The following is an 18,358-nucleotide window of genomic DNA, read 5'->3' as shown; positions in this document are numbered from 1 at the left end:
TGGGCAAGGCATATCCGACTGGTGAGCAGTACCTGGAATAACCTGAAGAGCACCCTTCCTTGCTCAGCTACCAACTCAAGCAACGAGTCAAAGAGGGTACCATCTGTGGTCTCGCTGTAGGGGGCACACAGGGCAAAGGTCAGAAAGTCCAGGAGGGAGGTGATGACCAGGGCACCGGTCCCCCGATTCTGCAAGAGAAAAACCAGACAAACCACTGAGACGAAGCTAAACCTGATTCAACACAGGAAAAAAAGATGAACAGTTTGGCATCCTTTTTGAAAGGAATAGTTCACTGCTGCCTGCCTGTTTATAATGTTGATTCACTGATGACACCTTGTTCAATTCTGCAAATCGTCTACAAACATTTAAATTTTTACCAGAAAATGCATTTACAGATTTCAATGACTTGACATCAGGTGTATTTCGCAAAGCGTCCGCATGCACAGGATTTTACTTTTGTTCGGAAAAAAAAAAAGATTTCTGAAAAAAACGAGACATAACGGCCAAATTCAGTCACATCAAACACCCTTATACTGATTCTTGGCAGCCATTTGAAAATGTTCGTATGAGGCTCTGACTACCAAACGATGAACATTCATGAGTGCCATGAATATTGTGCCATGCTTAAAGTGTTGGAATAAATCACCAAATGGAGGGCCTATGTAAGACACTGCAATTTCCTTTCAACACCTACCACATGTAAGCTAAAGAGTTCCAGCAGACTGCTCAGGAACTTTTTAGAGGACAGAAGAGAGGACTTGTTGAGTTGTTCCTGTCTAAGGTCGTAATCGTCATGCATTGGCTTCGGAGAAAACAAAAAGCACCACAGCGAATGAACACCTTTGTCAACGTTGAGCATTCCTGCGGCAAACCTTAATTTAATGCTCAAAGCTCTTGTGAGGCTTCTACTCAAATTTGTTTTGAAGCGAACAGTAAATCAAACAATGAATACTAAAGTCCTCTGGCCATCTCGGTAACAAGACTGCAGTTCAGCATGATTTTTATTGTGCTTTCCTTGCAAGGAAAGTAACTTTCATCTCAAGGTAGTGTATTTGGCCAACACAAATGTTACTGTTAGATTAGCTTTACTAGTTTCTGTCATCTGACCTTAAGCACATGCCAGCTGAATGCCCCAAAGAAGGCCTACGAAGGTTAGAGCAGGATGGGTATGGTGCAATCTTGATTCAAACAATAACTACTGGGAGAGCAGTCGTCTGGAGGCATGCCCTACCTGCATCAAGGCACACAACATATCAATGGCTGCATGGATGACAAAATCATCCTGTCTCTTCAAAACCTTGATGATCTTTAGCCCCACTCGCTCACGGAACCTTGGACCAAGAAGAGGAAACACGAGTGAAATCCTCAATCAATCAAATCATCACACAAATCACACATAAAATGCCCTGAAAATAAATAAATATTACCAAACAGTGCTATTCATGAATGTACAAAAGCCACAAGAACACCACACTGTCCAAAAAAAAGGTAGTTAAATTTCATGGTCTACAGAAAATTTTTTTTTTATTATATACTTGAAGATCACAAAGTAACACGAGCACAGTACCATGAAATATTGATTCAAACTTTGATAATGCTGGCTTAATAAAATGAAATGCGGAATAAAATTTCCTTGTCCGAAAATGGTCTACACCATCCTAGTGGGATCTGAAGGCGTGCGCCATTAATAGTCTGAAAGTTTGTTTTTTTTCAGAAGTATTATATCCACTCAAGTTTGTTTTATTATAATGACACCCATGCTTACTTTGGCAATGACGTGAAGGCCATAAAGCCGGCCTTGGAGGCCACTAATCTCCGCAAGGCTTGGAAAATAGCCTCCAACTCCTCAGCTGGCATCGTCAGTGGGTCGTCTGCAACATGAAAAACAATGGGTTTTCAGAAAAAAATCCCCAAAACAGAAGAATTTGCTTTATAATGTTTAAAACTTGTATTTCAACGGAGAGACTGGAAAAAAAAGAATATTTAATCGCAGCGGAATTCAAACGTAACCAATTGCACGCTGCATCTAAGCTGTACCCAGAGACCTCTTAGCAAATTCCTTGACTGCTGCTGAAGACTGTTTAATGCAAATTCAATCTAACTCATCACTTATCTACCTTCCCTTGCCAGGATGGCTGTGATGGCTCCCCTGATCAATTTCTCTTTGTTTTCTGCAAAGAAACTCTGCAAATAGGAACAGAACACGAGTTACAAATCACACAGCAAGGCCAATTGAACAACGATGGGAGAAACCATGGAGCTTGGAGGTTGTTGCCTACCCTTGTTTACACTTGATGATTTTAGGTCAAATCTTAGTCTGGAGTACAAGCAAGTCATAGCTATCCTTTCCAAAAGGAACGTTGTACATGTGACAAAATGAGTGACTACTCACCAAGGCCACTTTGGAGTTAAAGGCCTCCACAATAATTCTGCACAGAGTGAATCAATATGAACCCTCAATCAATTTTTCATCCACAGTCGTAACCAACTGCTAATGAAATATGTACATAACTGCATAATCTTCAACATGCAGTCTGTGCTAACGGTCAGTGTTCCTGGAGAGCAGAACACGTCCTTGTGAGCCGAGCATGATGACTGTGGCACTGGGGTACCCTCACTTTACTCTGTCAGCTTTCGAACAGAACAGGACCAATGCAAGTACAACACTAGTAAATACGGGCGATTCACAATTGTGCACCTCCAAGGGTTTGAAACTCGTTAGCTTATCACAAGGCTTGGAATCCGTCAACCCTTTCCAAACACGTACTGGGTCGACGGGTCATTGATCAATGCGTTGCAAACCCTTGGAGGCGCTCTATTCTGAAACGCCCGTATTGTAAAGAGACAATGGCTGAGCAAGATTATTCTCAGGTTTGACACTTACGTCCTGTGTAACGGCATGGAGTAAGCCACTGTATGACACGTTGTTGTTGAACCTCATTACAGCAAGGTTGAAGTCATTGTCTACGGAAACAGACATTAACATGAACTGTTAAGCCTTTTAATAAATAAATCTGAAAGGGTAAAAACATTCTGCATACACCATTCCAAGAGGAATTATGAGTTAACATTAAACATTTGTGATTGACAGAATTTGACAAATGAGGAGTAAATCAGATTTGATAAAATGGTCTTGTTGACCACTCATTGTTGGACGAAATTTCAGTTCTGGTCGAGTCAAATTTCTTCGGGCTTGGAAGCTAAAATGACAGAAGTTATCACAGAAAAAATTACCAAACGACAAGATTGCATAAAGGGACAAGGATTGCAAATTTACGAACACTACAAAGAAAAAGTAAATTGCATGGAGAGGTTGACTCAGTTGAACCACTGTGTGGGGCTAGTGCATCCATGCAAATAAGGCAAGGTCAATGAACCGTCAACATTTCATAGTGCCTTCATGGGAGGGGCCGATGGCAGGCCCAAAATAATGTTAAAGCACCGTCTGATTTAGGAGTTGAAGGCAGCCACATTGGGCTACAAAAAACACTCTCCCCTGCACAAAGAAACCCCCCCATAAAAAAACCCAAAAGCCTGGATGCCGTGTCACGTAATAAAGTTCTCAAAACTAAGTGTCTCCAAAAGGCCTTTAAAAATTCCTGAGCTGACAGGGTCCTCCAGCAGTACAAAGGTACACTATACTTAACTCTTGCTGGGTTCCTGCACCTAAAGGACAATTCAATTCCAAGACTTTTCCATGACTTTAATTATTTTTACAAAATTCCATGATTTTTCCAGGTCACGGAAGCCCTGTCTTGGGGAAACCCTCTGTGAAAATTTGTTAGAGATGCTGGTGTGTTCAAACGTGTCACATTTCTCGGTGCGTCATTGCTGAGGAGGACACTCACACACACAGTGTCTGTTACTTACTGGGCGGTTGAGCCAGGAAGCGCAAGCAATGGGCCTCCACTTCCTCCTCAACAGGGACAAACAAGGGGTCCTGCCTCTGGCCTCGGTTGGTCATGACGAGCTTGATGCAGACGTCTCGGTTACCGCTTGCACGGACGCCGTCCAGCACACTGGCTATTAGATTATCCCTGATGATTAAACAAAAAATACTTGTTTGACCAAAATGCAATATCGGTGTTGTTGAGCAACATGAAAAGGACAGTTTGTGGGTGATGCATCAAGGTAATGGAGATGCATGCTGGACTACAGAACTCTGCTACTGTTGCCAACATTGACAATGATATTCAAAATTTGTTTGGCAGTAGAATGTAATGGGCCTGTGGGTTACTGTCGCAGAGGTGGATTTGGGCAAATTTTTAAAGATTCCCCAAACGATCAGCATGTTAGTGCCAGTGATTTCAATTCAATAAGTTATGTTCTAAAGTACTCTTTGCCAGAATCACTATGAGGTCGCACAATAACTTTGCCCTATCATAATAGGGTTGCTCTGCATTGATTTAATTGGTGCTGGCACTCTGCCAACTGGCATTTTAGTTGTTCCTGGACACAGGGTCAACAAGCAGGTTTTTAGGAAAGTTGAAGCAAAGTGATAAGAGAGTCACCTACCTATCGGTGGAGGTGTACTTGGTCACCATGCCTTTGACCGACTCTAGATGGAACTCCTGAGGATTCTCCATGCTACGCACGATTGCAAAAATCTGCCAAAACAATGTACGTCCTCTTGTAACAATTTCAATATTGACCTAATTCAATGCATGACTAGTAACTTGCATTATGACAGCATTGAACTTCTTGTGTGAAAAAAAACCCAGCAAAACATGAAGTGTCATAAGGCTATTCCGTATCAAGAAAGAGCAAACTTCAGCAGTGTCACAGTTGGCACATTATTATGTTTAATTGTGCCTGAGAAATGCAACCCAAACATCCGAGGGATTTCTCCTCGCTCGGAATTGGCATAAGAATGATTCTTCCTGATTGTTAGGTTTCGCCGCTCAACTCACATTGCAGAGTGGTTTGACAGTGACCACGCTGTAGCTGGCAGGGTCTCGCTCCACGATGCATGTCTCTGTCAAGCACAGGACCCTCTTGGCGGGCTCCTCGTGCCTGCTGGACCACTTCTGAACGTTGAACTCGGCCAGTGATGTCAGGCTCTCGTCATTGCTGTAAAGCGCAAATAACAGAAGAGAAACCCAAATCCCTTTCAGACAAAGTTATCGCATCAAAGATACCACCACTGGTGACAATGTCTCAACTGTGACCGTTTGCATAATTTGGTCCACTGCTTATTGCACTGTCAACTTTGGCCAACTCATAGGCTGCATCCGAATCTCTCGTCTAGAGCTAGGTCTAGGTCTTCCCTCCATTGGAAATGCGTGGAGACGCGTAGACAATAGACCTAGCCGTAGCTCTGGAAGCCTGTTTCGGACACGGCCATAGTTATAAAACATTGCACATTGTGTTTAACCTTTCTTTAAACACATCGGCATTCCTCACCTGTACTTTCCCATCTTATTGATGATGCTCTGATCGATGGTGATGGTTTCTTTCCTCTTTCTGATTGTCACACCGACGTAGGTACTCGCGTACTCTGAGGCCTTCTTTATCAACTCATCTCTCCGATCGCAAGCAAATATATGCTGCAAAGAAATGCACCAGGGGGGGCAGAATATTTCAGAGAGAGAATAATTCCGGAACAAGTGTCACTACAAATCTTTCGGTATCTATCTCAGAAAAGTGTAAAAACATTTTCTCTAAAGATTTGTCAGAATGACTTACTAATCTGCCGAAGCCACCATGAATCACTGCAAAGCCTCCTGGGTAGCCAGTCACCTGCAAGAAGAAATGAAGTTGTGCCAATCAGCAACAGTGGGTTTGGAAAACAATTATCCATATGTAAGAAAACGTTGGGAGAACTGTTGGCAGTCCAACTTAGACTTCATTTCTGAAGCAGACAAGCAAATGAATGTATAATTATTAACACCAACAAACTCCCTGCCAACTATGTGTGAAGTTGGCTGAATTCAGCAGACTTGAACAGGTTAGAAATCAAGAGAAAGTGTTCCCTGCTCAGAAGATAACGGTTAAAAAAGGCAAAAAAAAATAAGTTACTCAGCCACTGTAAATGGTCAGACAGCAGCAATCTGCCTACCTCTGTGAATGCTTCAATGTCCCTGTAGTAGTAAGAGCAGAGGACTTGGTTGTTGGTAGGATTGATTTGGTCAATTCCACAGGCGTTGATCTCTAGGGTGACATGCTTCCGTGCATCTGACCAGTGGTGCTTGTAGGCATTGAATCGCTACAGGGAAACAATGGAAGGAGTTCAGTTGGTGTCATGGTTCCAAAGGGGTGCATGAAAAACCTAACCATGGCAGCTGCATTTACTTGTACCAATAATTTTCAGTAACATTTACGCTAGAAAAATACTCCAAGGGTCAAGCGTGAACACTTTCAAGCAATCTGTGACGCTAAAATGTAAGTAAGAGCTTGGTTTTTTACAGGTGCCTGGTATCAGTTGACCTCTTCTTACAGCACAGACATGAGGAATCACTTGATTTCTTCCCATTCAATCCTTGATCATTTTATTATTTCAAATAGCCTCCAGCTAAGAAAAAAAGACAATTTACAAGACCTGGCAAATCTACCCTCATTTTTCTAAATGGGAACTTTATAGTGAAAAAAGTACCTTTAGTGTTGTTAGTTTTGTCTTCAGCCCTTTGATGACAAATGCCTCATGAACATGCTTCTCAGTGTATAAAACTGAATACTTACTGGTTCGTCATACTTGTTGCCACCAGCAAAGCTCCGGCGGAACTTCTGCAGAGTGGAAAAGAAGATGATATGCGATGTCAGTATGAACCTATCAAGCACAATTTATACATGTAGTTAGTTCTTAGTGTGTTAAGGCACCTCTGTGGCTGGGTTGAGGAAATCAAAATTAAGGCCATTTAAGACTTCTTTACCTTTTTTACCCAATTTTCAGTGGCACAAATGGGGATCGGAACATAACAATTAGCAAGAGCAGCAGATCAGTGGCGAACCTGCACAACTGCTTGTCTGTCCAATGCATTTTTGTCGGATATTGTTTATTTTGAAATGTGACAAGGGAATTTGAGTTAATGTGAAAAATTTCGTTGAGACAACAAAGAAAAATCACATGTGTTCTGACCTCATCAGCACTTACTGCGCCATATACATGTATCAAGACAATATGAGCTTAGGCAGGGTGTCAAAGTCTTTCCCTTATTTAAAACACTACTGCACAATATTAGTCTTTGGAAAGAAAGGCTGTCGGTGCCTAGAACTCTCCCAATTTAATGTCTCCTGCACTTCAAAAGTGCCCACTTTTGCTTGGACAAACGAGGTGAAGGGTCCGATTTCACAGAGGAAGGAGCAGAAAATACCACCAAGTGAATGTACTTGCTAGGCAATGTGATCGGAAACCACTGTTTCCTTCAAACAAACTTACAGAAGCTTCGACTGGCTTATTGGTTGGCTGAAAGGAAAGTTCCCCAACATGAAGAAAACTTGATTTGGAAACTAACCAAAGCTTCTGTGAGAACATCAGGACGGTGCTCTGTGGAAAACCGCATGGATTCTGTCTTCTTGCCTTTCCTGATGTTGATGACAAACTCATTGATGGTTTGAGATTTGGTGTTGGGGGCGATACCAAAAAAATCTGCATATGCCCACTGCAGAAAGAACAACAATAAATCCAATTGTCTACTTTCAGCTTCGCATTCCATACACAAGTATTAAATTGTTCCCGACAGAATCCAGGGGTAGATTGAGCCAAACAAATAATTTAAAACATCAATCCAGATTGCATGATTTCACAGGACACAATTCATCAGATTTCATGTATCCTATACTCTCAATATTTTCCCTCGATAATTTGACATATAATTGTCTGGGCAATTCCCAGCAGTCCTAGGGACCATGACTAAACTGACAAAAGTTTTATATTCACACATAAAACGTGCCACTACAGAACCACTGAAGCACTATGTCTATAGATCCACATGAACAAATTACATTTAAATACCGTACTTGTTGGTAAGTAAGACCTTTAAAGCCAAACTGATTGAAAGCTTAATTCTGGGTGTCAAATACATGTAAATACTCAGTCTACAATTTTTCTTCAACACTGCAAGTAACAGGTACACGTATACAGTAAAAAAGAAAACACTTCCTTCACTCTTCCTGGAACATACATGATGTATCTTGGTTCTGCATGAATTTGCTCTTGGACAGTTTTGGTACGAGGTATGTGCAACAAACATCTGTGAAAAACAGCAATATTTATTCCTTGAAACAAGAAAAAACAGCCCCATTCCAATTTTTTCACTGTACTGACTCTTCTGCCCCAGAATAAACTCTGTTTTGCCTCTCTGAGTTCTGACAAATTTTCTGTCTATTAAGGTTTTGCTGGGACCAACAGCTGTCCTGTACTTCTAGCAAACATGCACGTGAGCCAAGCCATCAAATTTGCAAGACAATAGGTCCAACAATTTTAACACAACTGGCAGTTCACTGCTGTGGCTATAGATTTATGTTTCACAAAAGATGTGAGCAAATGAAATACAAACACTGTACAGTTTGTTCAATGTAAATATCAAAATGAAACTTTCGTGTACATGTAATGAACAGTGAAACTGGAAAAAGGTAGATACTATGTCATTTTGTAATCTAAATAGGAGACAGGTAAAAAACAAATGATTTCCTGAAAATGTGTGCCAACAAAATGACAAATTCAACTACTTAAATTTCTCAACGTAGCTATTACTTGTTAAAAACTAAACTTATCAAATATGGAAGCAATGCAAGGTGAAAACTAGTAATGTTCACAGCAATACTCAATAAACAAGCTCAAACAAACATCGTAAAGCAATGGATCAATTTGTCACCGGTGAGGGTGTGCTTCTCCACAAAGTGGATAGAACTCAAAATCCTTTGAAAGAGTTTGCTTGGTTTTGATGGGACAACATGTAGGACTACTATTACACAGAATTGGATGTCCCTATTTTGCAACAATACAGCCATGTTCCTATCAAATTATTTTGGGTAAAACTAATGCAGCTAAGCAATAACTTACAAAATTAAGACCACTCGGAATGCACAGGAAACTGACATTCCTGTTAGTCTTGCTGTCGGCAACTTAGGGCCATAAGCGGTTGCAGAAACTTTCCATGCAGCCCTGGTACAGGCCCCGATTGACAGCTACATGTAAATCTCTTTAAAACTTGCTTGAGTGCACTGTCACACACATGTATCTCACATGAAGAACAATTCCCTTGACCCCTTTGTGTGTACATGTGCATATACGGTACATATGTACATATGTGCAATAACATCAATATTACGCATCAAGGCAGTTTTGTCTTCTGCTGCAAAATTATTACAGAAAATTCACCTGAGGTGGTGAAGAAAATGACCAGGTTTGGTGCCAGTTAACACCAGATTTAGTGGCATGGAGGAAACAGAGACAGTGTAGGTCATATAACATAACCACTCTGCGCAGCACAGTAGCTTACAGTGCGCAAGGGTTGCACCTCGGACAACAGCACTATGCAAAATTTGGCAATCTAAAGGAACGTTAAAAGAGAGTCCTGGTAAGTTTCCACGACAGCATTTAAGGGAAGGTCCAATGGGAAGACAGTTCAAGCTGCATTGTGTAAATGTTGGATGAAGCAGGTTTAGAAAACTGGTTTTGATTTTGCCTAAGAAATATGCTGTGGAAGGACTACAGTAAGGACATGTACCTATAGGTGTGGATGCACATGTTCTGACAGGATGTACAAGTTTAAAATGACTGCTTGTATTAAGTTCACCACCTGTGTGGTTTTCAGAAAGTTACTGAAGAGATGTGAAATAGCTGTACTTCGTGCCCAAAAAAACTAATGGCATTAAATTGTTAGAATTTTTATCTCTGATTTGGGCTGGTATCTCTTGCACGTTTCAATCCTATTTGATTTTTGATTAAGCTATTTATCTGCCATGTCGATGGTAAAGGACGCAGCCCAACAGGAAGATGAGGATGCCAATAATGGATTAGTAAGGGTGGATGGAGACCATCAGATGCTCCCCAGAACGGCATCGGGTAAAGTCAATCTTTCACATTACTACTAATTATAGTCTGAGAAGAAGTTTCTCAATGCTGACTCTTACCTGGTTGGTGATTTCTAGTGTGTTAGGATTGTAGGTAGTAACGCCTTTGTCCCCAACTGAAAACACCCGCTTGTACCTTTTGAACGGGAAAGAAAAATTGTCAGTACTAAGATGTATAATCACAAATATTGCCAGCTTGGAACATAAGTACAGCATTCTCACAATGCAATAGTTTTTAGTGGTTCTGGTGACAATGAATTCGTAAGAACATGTGTGGACTGTGAACATGGAAATTAAAGTTTTCAACTTTTTCATTCCTGTATAACCTGGACATATCAATGGTTACATAAATATTTAACAAATTAACACAGTCCGATCCAGCAAATTCATCTTTTAGCAGCATGGTGGATAGAATAGGAGAGCACTTCTGAAGTGGGTAAATTTGGAATAAACACAAAATATTTTACCCAACCAAATAGCGCCCTCCTATTATGTCCGCCACACCTTAAATAGGCTAATGGGATGCCCTCCACTGCAAGTGAGCAGGTCATGAATTTAACTGTTAGACATGGCAGGCAAAATCTACACCTCGGGGGCAGGGATGGAGTGTAGGGATTGTTCTGATCCCTAAGTCAACAGACAAAAGTTAAACCTCTAGAGAGGACTTGAAGTAAAAAATCTTCACACTGTAAATTGTCTGAAGTTGGATTTTGGGCACCCATAAAATACGTCTATCATATTGAACAGACTGGTAAATTTACGTGTGCAATACTTCCTTTAAGCCACAGAGCCATAATTCTCAACTTACTTTCCCCTCCATGAGTGCTTTGTTGTGTAGTAGCTCGCTGTGTCTTTATTCTCTCTCATCACCACTGCCATTTTGAAAGTGCTAAAATATAACAATGAAAGACAGGAAATCAGAGTCTGACAAGCAAAATTAGCCTGGTATATCACTCTTTTTTTAAGATGGGCCATTACTGGAGGCATGACTTTGGTAAAAGCTTAAAAATCACTGAGATTTACTTTACAAGGTTCTTTGAAATCCTAATCCCTCTAGGCTTTTGTACTTTGACAGTGCTGAGCCAAACAAAGATCAACAGATACAACTTGTATCTACATGTACCAGAGGGTCACTGTAATTTCTGACACGTGACTGGACAGAGTCTATTAAACTCCAACAGGTCAACACAGTTGAAGTTTGAATCATTTGGTATGGAGAGGTCTCCGTAGTGTACAAGTGACTTGCAGAATAGTACAAAACCTGACAAAAAGGCCAAATAACTTCCTTTTTAATGTTTTAAATCAAATTTCAATTTAAACTGCAGGTTATTTAAATTTCCTTTCAACAACTTTATATCCTACCTCCTATCTGCCCCGCGGAGGAACAAAAGAGGGCGTGTTTTGAAATGAAATTGACAGTCCTTTGGTACTCGCGCTCTGCATAGTTGCGCAAGTTTATGTGCGTTTGATGTGGAGCACACAGAGTACGCGCAACAATTTTAGTCTAGAATGTGTGGTCTTCGCGTGCATGCCAAAAGCATGCTAGTACCCGGTTGGAGAACTCAGTACCATCTGTCTTTCTTTCACCGGTGAGGGTGCGCTTCAGCTCAGGGTGGATACTGAACTTGGTAAGAGTTTCATACAGACGCCACTTGACGCCCTGTGTACATACCCTACCCTAAGTGTTTTCATTATAAACGACTTGGTATTTTCCCTCCTAAATTGAACTTTTCTTGACATGTTTTTGCTTTCTGACGGCTAATACATGTAGGTCACTGTAGGGAACAATTACAGAACAATTAAATACCCTGCCACACAAAAATACACCTCTGAAATCACTGGCTACATGGGCAAGATGTGAGAAGTGAGGAGGAGGGCAGCCAGTACAAGTCAATGGATATTAAAGGGCAAAAAAGGCTAAGTCCAAAGGAAGTCTTGGGTTGGCGGCCACGCGGACACAAGGTCAGAATTGAGGAGAGAAAGATAGCAAGACAAAGGTATTTTTTTGTACATGAACCTGTGGGCTTGACTGACATGAACAAGGAGACCAGTCTGCAATGAATGAATCTCGTACTTTATTTCCCTTTTTAAAAAAATCCTCCAGGGGTACGAATCTATCCAAAACGAAAGGGAAGAAGGCCGGCAAGTGCACAAAATCAATGGGAATTGGGAAGCGCCCAAAGTCAATGGGAATTGCGAAGAGGCAAAAAATTCTAAGTTCAAGGGTTGAAGTCTTGGGTTGGTGGCTATGCGGATACGTCAGAATTCCGCGTGCAACAATTAAGCATGACCTTTGACTTTGTAGCCAGCAACGAAATGGAACGGGTGAGTGGCGGGGTATTCTGCAAATGTGCCAGCAGGGAATAACTTTCAGCAAAAAATCTGCTATACAAAATTATTTTGGATGAACTAGAAAAGCAATTTTTTTCATTTAATTGCACTACAAATTTACAGCACACAATTACAACATGAACCTATACTAGGTGGGTGTTCTCACATTAGTCGTTAGATGGATACAGCTGGTGTGAAAGTTGAGACTGATTAGTAGCACAAGACCCATTCATGTAAGTATTCTTTCCTTCACTAATTGTGCTATGGAGAAGGGTCATTCCATGTCACACCGGCACACTTTTTGACCTAAGGTATTCAAATTTGGATAAAAATTGCTGTGCTTGTAGACATCAATGAATAATAGATACTTGCTAATTGTTAGCAGAATCCGCCCTTCCATGTGCTCAGGGCAGAAATCAACAAAAGTGGACAGTTTTCACTTTAATAATCCACCCTTTAATAACCCAACCCTCTCATTTCATTTATTGAATATATGCAAATGTGGTATCAAAATAATCCAAATTCTGAGGAATACGCCGATGTAAGTAAAATCGTTGAGTCATTCTCATTTCGGAAGCTATTAGGATTCAAAGTTTGTGACAATCCTGCAGTTTGGATTTCAGGCTTTTAAGACATGCCTTGAAGTAAGACTGTGGTGGCGACAAATAAGAGACAGATTGTAAAAGAGAGCCACCATAGCCCTACGTGTGGGGCTAGGTGCTAAAGTAGCCTAGGCTGGACGTTGACTTCATTTCATTACGACTGACGTCCAGGGTCTAAGAACTGTGTACAAAACGACCACAAATTTGGTTCTAATTTGTTCTTGGTTTACCTTGTTGAAGAAACTAATTTTTCAGGTTTACAAGTTCTTCCTGGCCTTATCTTTCTGTCTGGGGGGGTTTAGGAATTTCAGAACGAACCATGGACTACAAAATGGAGGAAAATAAGTGAGAGACAACGTTACATTTGTAGACGTAATTCATCCGTTCTCAAGTTGTAAATTGCACGCACGTACAGGAATCCGAGCTGTATGCACGCACTACCTGTGCGCGATTTCCAGTGAAGGTCTGTTACATGCCTGCTACATGGAGGCCGTGACTGGTACCCGGCTTTAACCCGCCTGCCGATATAAGAAAAATGCAGTTCCATTTTTGTCGGATTGGGGGCTTCAGACTGACCAATTAACCCTATATTGGTTACCCCTAAAATGTTCATATTTTTCTGCTATATATTTCGCGTTATGAACATAAATTTGCAACTCAACCTGCTATTTTTAAGAATAACCTCAGTTAGCATAGAAGGCTTTGTCTATGTAGCATTCTTGTACGGGAATAAGTTTATAAACGATCTCTCTTTGAAGTGTTTAACATGTTGTTCATAGAGCTTTTTTTGGTTAAAGATGTATAAATACACAATAATGTAGAGATCTGATTTTTATTAAAATGAAACAGCAACTTATCTTGATAATTGAGAAATAAAAAGAGGAGGATTACATTGCGAGCATGATGATCGTGATGAACAGGCGAGAGTGATGCTATACTGATTGGGAACACAGTATACAGAGGCAGTACTGGCGCACGCACATGCAGTAAGTAGCGATTACATACATATCAAGCTGTTGATTGGCCTTTCCTTTTTTATTTGTAAACTAAACATACAATAAGCAGACTGAATTGGTAATTGGAAGTGACGAGTTGGATTTTAGAGCAATGGATAGATAGCTAGACTGTGTCAAAGTTTTAAAAAATCTCCTACTCCATAATCATACGGTTTTTGGGGGGTGGGGGCAGGGAAATGCTGTCTTCAACCCCTCAGCCTCACGTAGGCCTACATCAAACAGCTAGAAACTCAAATTCATATGTACTATGCAGTTGATTGGATTCTTCTGTAATCAAAATTATAGTGCCTTCCGATATTCTTGTCAATGTTTTTCACCCGTGAAGAAATGTCGCCAAACAGTTTTGTCAGTGGGCTTAAAATTCATTGGCTTGGGAGGTTGACGTTTATGGTCATGCTGGAGCTCTGTCTGGTTATTGGGCGATGGATCCCAACAATGTGCAATTTCAAAATACTCCATCTCAAAATAGGTGATTTTTTATTGGCCGTACATGTAGTAGACTCTGCTTGCGTGCAGGTAACTAGGCCAACTGTCACCAACGTACGCGCCACAGCCTCGCCATGCCCTAGGCCCCGTGTTGTGTTTACTCGCCATGGAGATCAATGGTACTCATGGCTGAGAACCACGTTGCGCATTATGTGCTTTATGTGAACGTTTTCAAAACGAGTGCAGTTTTGCTGGTTCTGGTCAGAACATGTTGTTTCAATGTACGTGTACACAGCTCGGAATCTCGTACACCGAATAGTTCTGCACGCACACTGTACGAACTGCACTGGAGAATGGCTGAAAACAGTCCACAACAATGGAAAGAATTAACGTTACGTCCAACTTTATTTTCCTGTTTTTGTCTTTGATGGTGATGTGTCGAATTTCTTATCCCACCAGCTGTGGAGATAAGGATGCATGGAAGTTACAGGCGTGAAATTGGCTCCTTGGAAAAGGTAGAAGTATTGGAAATTTAGGTATAAAATTTTTCGCCCCATTTTGCAGCCTTTATATCCTGGACTCCCTCCATAACATAGTACGGTCAGGGAGTCCACCTGGGCTACATACATGTAGGTGCTTAGTAAAGGTATTGAACATTAAGGCCTGGAACAGGGTGCTAATAATGGTAATGAACACCGACCATTCAACAGGATTACATAAACAAGTAAAAACCCTCCTGGCCCAGCAACGTCGACGCGGAAACATAAATTACACAAGGGGCGGTCGAGAGATAACGTTCCTGACGTTAGCCGCACGAAATACAGTGCAACTTAGCCAGTCAGTGCTGTGGCCTTGCAAAGAGTGGATAGACAACTTACAAAACAATGTTCTGTGAAGGTCTGACAAATAAACAGTAAATGCAAACATCGTTAACAGTATCTTGTGGGTGTATCTCATCAAACGACCAACCTGTCAGTGAAAACTTAGACCGACAGCTCCTAAAAGTCAATGTCTCGTGATCTTTACACACGGTCAACGAACGTACAAGGCAGCCGCCATCTTGTCCTCTACGGGAAATCCCAAAGTGCGCAAACTCACATCTGTGCGGCAACCTTTAGCCACATAATGGGCTACCTTTCCAGCCGCTACAAAAGATTGTGAGACTAATACATTTCATTTATACCCACAGTAGCAGGCGTTTAGTTGTTATTCTTTAGCAACACTCTACAAATTTATATCATTTTTGATTGATTAAAGGATTAAAAGGTCACAATTTCTCCCAAAACGATATTTTAGTAAGTGCTTCATTATTCACTAACAGATAAGGTGCCTGGAAGAACGTCTAAAACATTGTTGAGGACCCGCCCCCTTATAAAAAATTATAGTGCCTCGAGGAAAACAATTATTTTGAAAGTAATCAACCAAAATAAACAAAAGCGGTCAGACCATAGACCTGGGGGAGCAGCTCCTCCAGGTCTATGGTCAGACGCACGAGAAACAATAAAATACAAGACGGGGGAAATCGAACGCAAAATTTACAGCGATCCACCTTTGCAGGGAACGCTTGGGGACAGGGATTGGCCAGGGTCAGTAGAAGTGTACATGTCAGAGAGCCCAAAGTCTAGTTCAGGAAGTTGAGGCAAATTTATCATTACTTTTACTTGCTCTGTTAGAAACTAGGCATATGTTCATGACCACACTCGGCTCGGAGGCGAAAATTTGGACCCAAACTCAACAACTCAGACTCTCGGCTCTGGCTCAATCAGACTCGGCAGTCAACGAACTGTTAACAGTGAAGGGAGCATTTACCAATTGTCTATGTAGTGGCCTGTTTGAAATGGTTAGTTTGTTTTTCACCTAGTTTATCAGTCAGCAATTTAGCGATAGGAGACAATTTGAGTTACTTTCTAACTTTCCTTAGGTCTTGCTAGCTAACAGTAGAAAATATGTGTCTGACTTTCCACCGTACACCGTGAGGCACGGTCAGGGAAAACTCTGCCCGGCTTTTTCCCGGGTAAATGTCCGTGGAGATTTGGGAAAGTGTTCATAAATTATACCATTAAGCCGGCTTATGGTGAAAAGTTAGGCAAGCAGTTCTAGACTATGAACTTGCTCGGTGGAATCTTCCAAGTAGATTTTTCCTGACCATCAGCTCCACAAAGGGAAGTTCGGCACACTGTTTCTTGACCATTAGGGGCCGTCCATAAAGTACATACGCACGAAATGCCGACTTTTTAGCCCCCCTACCCTATACGCATGACATACATAGTTGCTCAAACCCCCTCCCCTGTATGCATGGTTTACACGACGACACCCCCCCCTGAGTACATACTTTATGGACGGCCCTTAAGTTCGTGGTCAATTCTACTGTTTTTTTAATCTTGCTGGTGGATTTCTCACTTGCTCTTGTACATTCTTAAGATTATCATTTATTTCTCCTTTTTTTGCGATTTCATGGGCATTTATTAATTGTGTCCGTGCATGAACCTTGAAGAGGGCTCAGGTGAGGGCGTCCTGCCAACTTCAACGGTGGTGTGTCCCGTGTCAGTCCGTACTGTACGTGCGTTGGAAACGTCTGTAGTGAATGCAATGCAAATCTTAGGGTCTGGCTTCTAGTTTATCAACATTTAGGGAATCCCAGGGGTTATTTACAATAAGAGGTAATAAGGCTGAAGTAAGAACAGTGTTGAAATTAACGGTGCGGCTTTTACTTTTAGGGGAGTTCATTTTGTCAGTGTTTGGAGATAAATAATTTTCCCCAAGCCCACAAGACAGTTGATGTTCACGTTTACTGTGATAGGGATCGAGTCCATAGTTAATTCTGTAGTTCTTATAGGTTTTTTTACTGGGAGGGAGGGACGGAGGTCGTGAAAAACGGGGTAAAAATTGCTTGTCGTCAGAAATGTTTAAGAGTCTAATTTTGTTCTTGATTGGAAAATTCAGACAGGGTCTCATCATATATAATTCCCACGTTTCCGTCGGTTGGAAAAGGGGGAGGGTGGTTAGAAGAGAAACACGGAATGAAACTGTAGGGTCCCTAATCTTCAAAATAGAAAAATTAGGCAATTTTGTTTTTCATTTACCGTAATCAGGCTCAAGTAAGAGCGCTATGATAGACAAAACTTCTGCTGACCTTTGGCTGGCCGGGTAAAAAGCATGGTGAAGTTTTTAATTCCGTTTATTTTCGTAATCAACAATTAGACAAACCCTCAAAATGGAGTGTTGACGAGATTATTTGAGAGCAAGTTACAGATGTTTTTAAGAACCGTAATGACGGATGAATTTGTTCGGGGCAAACTTGAACTCTATGTTGTAGGCTGTAAAGGGGTTATTCCCATGATTTGCATGCCCATTGGATCTGTTTTCTTTGCTGTCTAAGGGTTTTGTGATCATCTGCAGAAGCGTATTGCTGCCAACGCGAAAAAATTATTTTATCTCGTTTAAATGACTGAGTATCTGGTTTAAACGACATACATATATGATATCTCGTTTAAACGAGATAACTATGTCGTTTAAACGAGATAACTATGTCGTTTGAACGAGATAAAATAATTTTTTCGCGTTGGCAGCAATCATGCGCTTCCGTAATCCTTAAACACGAGGGCTTGCCGTAGCGAGCCAGAGTTCGAGAATGGTCCGTGCAAGTTGCGAACAGGATTTTGCGCCGAGATTCAGATAAAACTGGGGCCTATTTTGCAGTGGATTTTTACAATTAAAATAGCAATGGACCTCTTTTAGGGTTGACCATCATCACAAAATTCCATCAGATTATCCGACATAATCAACTGAAACTCAAAGAGCTGTTAAAAATTGAAAATAGTGAGCTTTCTTTATTCTGGAGAGAATCTGAAAAATTGATCTTCATTATAATGGCTCTGCAATACATTCTTGGGGCTATCTGGCGCCCTCACAATTATTGAAACATTTCGAGTGAGGGCGCTCAATACCACTCGCGAAACACATGTACGT

General features: G+C 41.2%; 1 protein-coding gene across 1 annotated transcript in view; it reads right to left on the bottom strand.

The window, feature by feature from the left end:
• Window positions 1–15,474, bottom strand: part of dnajc13 (DnaJ heat shock protein family (Hsp40) member C13) — a 49,024-nt gene extending 33,550 nt beyond the window's left edge. The window contains exons 1-17 of the mRNA XM_087134070.1: window positions 15,359–15,474; window positions 10,823–10,903; window positions 10,075–10,150; window positions 7,452–7,598; window positions 6,679–6,723; window positions 6,059–6,205; window positions 5,686–5,739; window positions 5,404–5,546; window positions 4,911–5,070; window positions 4,516–4,607; window positions 3,871–4,037; window positions 2,885–2,964; window positions 2,118–2,184; window positions 1,766–1,871; window positions 1,232–1,331; window positions 695–802; window positions 33–188 (exon numbers count right to left, since the gene is read on the bottom strand). Of these exons, the coding sequence (XP_086990196.1) occupies window positions 33–188; window positions 695–802; window positions 1,232–1,331; window positions 1,766–1,871; window positions 2,118–2,184; window positions 2,885–2,964; window positions 3,871–4,037; window positions 4,516–4,607; window positions 4,911–5,070; window positions 5,404–5,546; window positions 5,686–5,739; window positions 6,059–6,205; window positions 6,679–6,723; window positions 7,452–7,598; window positions 10,075–10,150; window positions 10,823–10,893 (1,719 nt within the window). The 5' untranslated portion in view covers window positions 10,894–10,903; window positions 15,359–15,474. The remainder of the gene's footprint in view (window positions 1–32; window positions 189–694; window positions 803–1,231; window positions 1,332–1,765; window positions 1,872–2,117; window positions 2,185–2,884; window positions 2,965–3,870; window positions 4,038–4,515; window positions 4,608–4,910; window positions 5,071–5,403; window positions 5,547–5,685; window positions 5,740–6,058; window positions 6,206–6,678; window positions 6,724–7,451; window positions 7,599–10,074; window positions 10,151–10,822; window positions 10,904–15,358) is intronic.
• Between the last annotated feature and the right edge of the window lie 2,884 nt (window positions 15,475–18,358).

The sequence above is a fragment of the Acanthaster planci genome, linkage group LG03, assembly GCF_054643075.1.
Source record: "Acanthaster planci isolate LZ-2023a linkage group LG03, COTS_SCS, whole genome shotgun sequence".
In the NCBI taxonomy this organism is placed as follows: Eukaryota; Metazoa; Echinodermata; class Asteroidea; order Valvatida; family Acanthasteridae; genus Acanthaster; species Acanthaster planci.
Note: the sequence above shows the minus strand (reverse complement) of the source record. Positions and strands in the feature narration are given on the sequence as shown.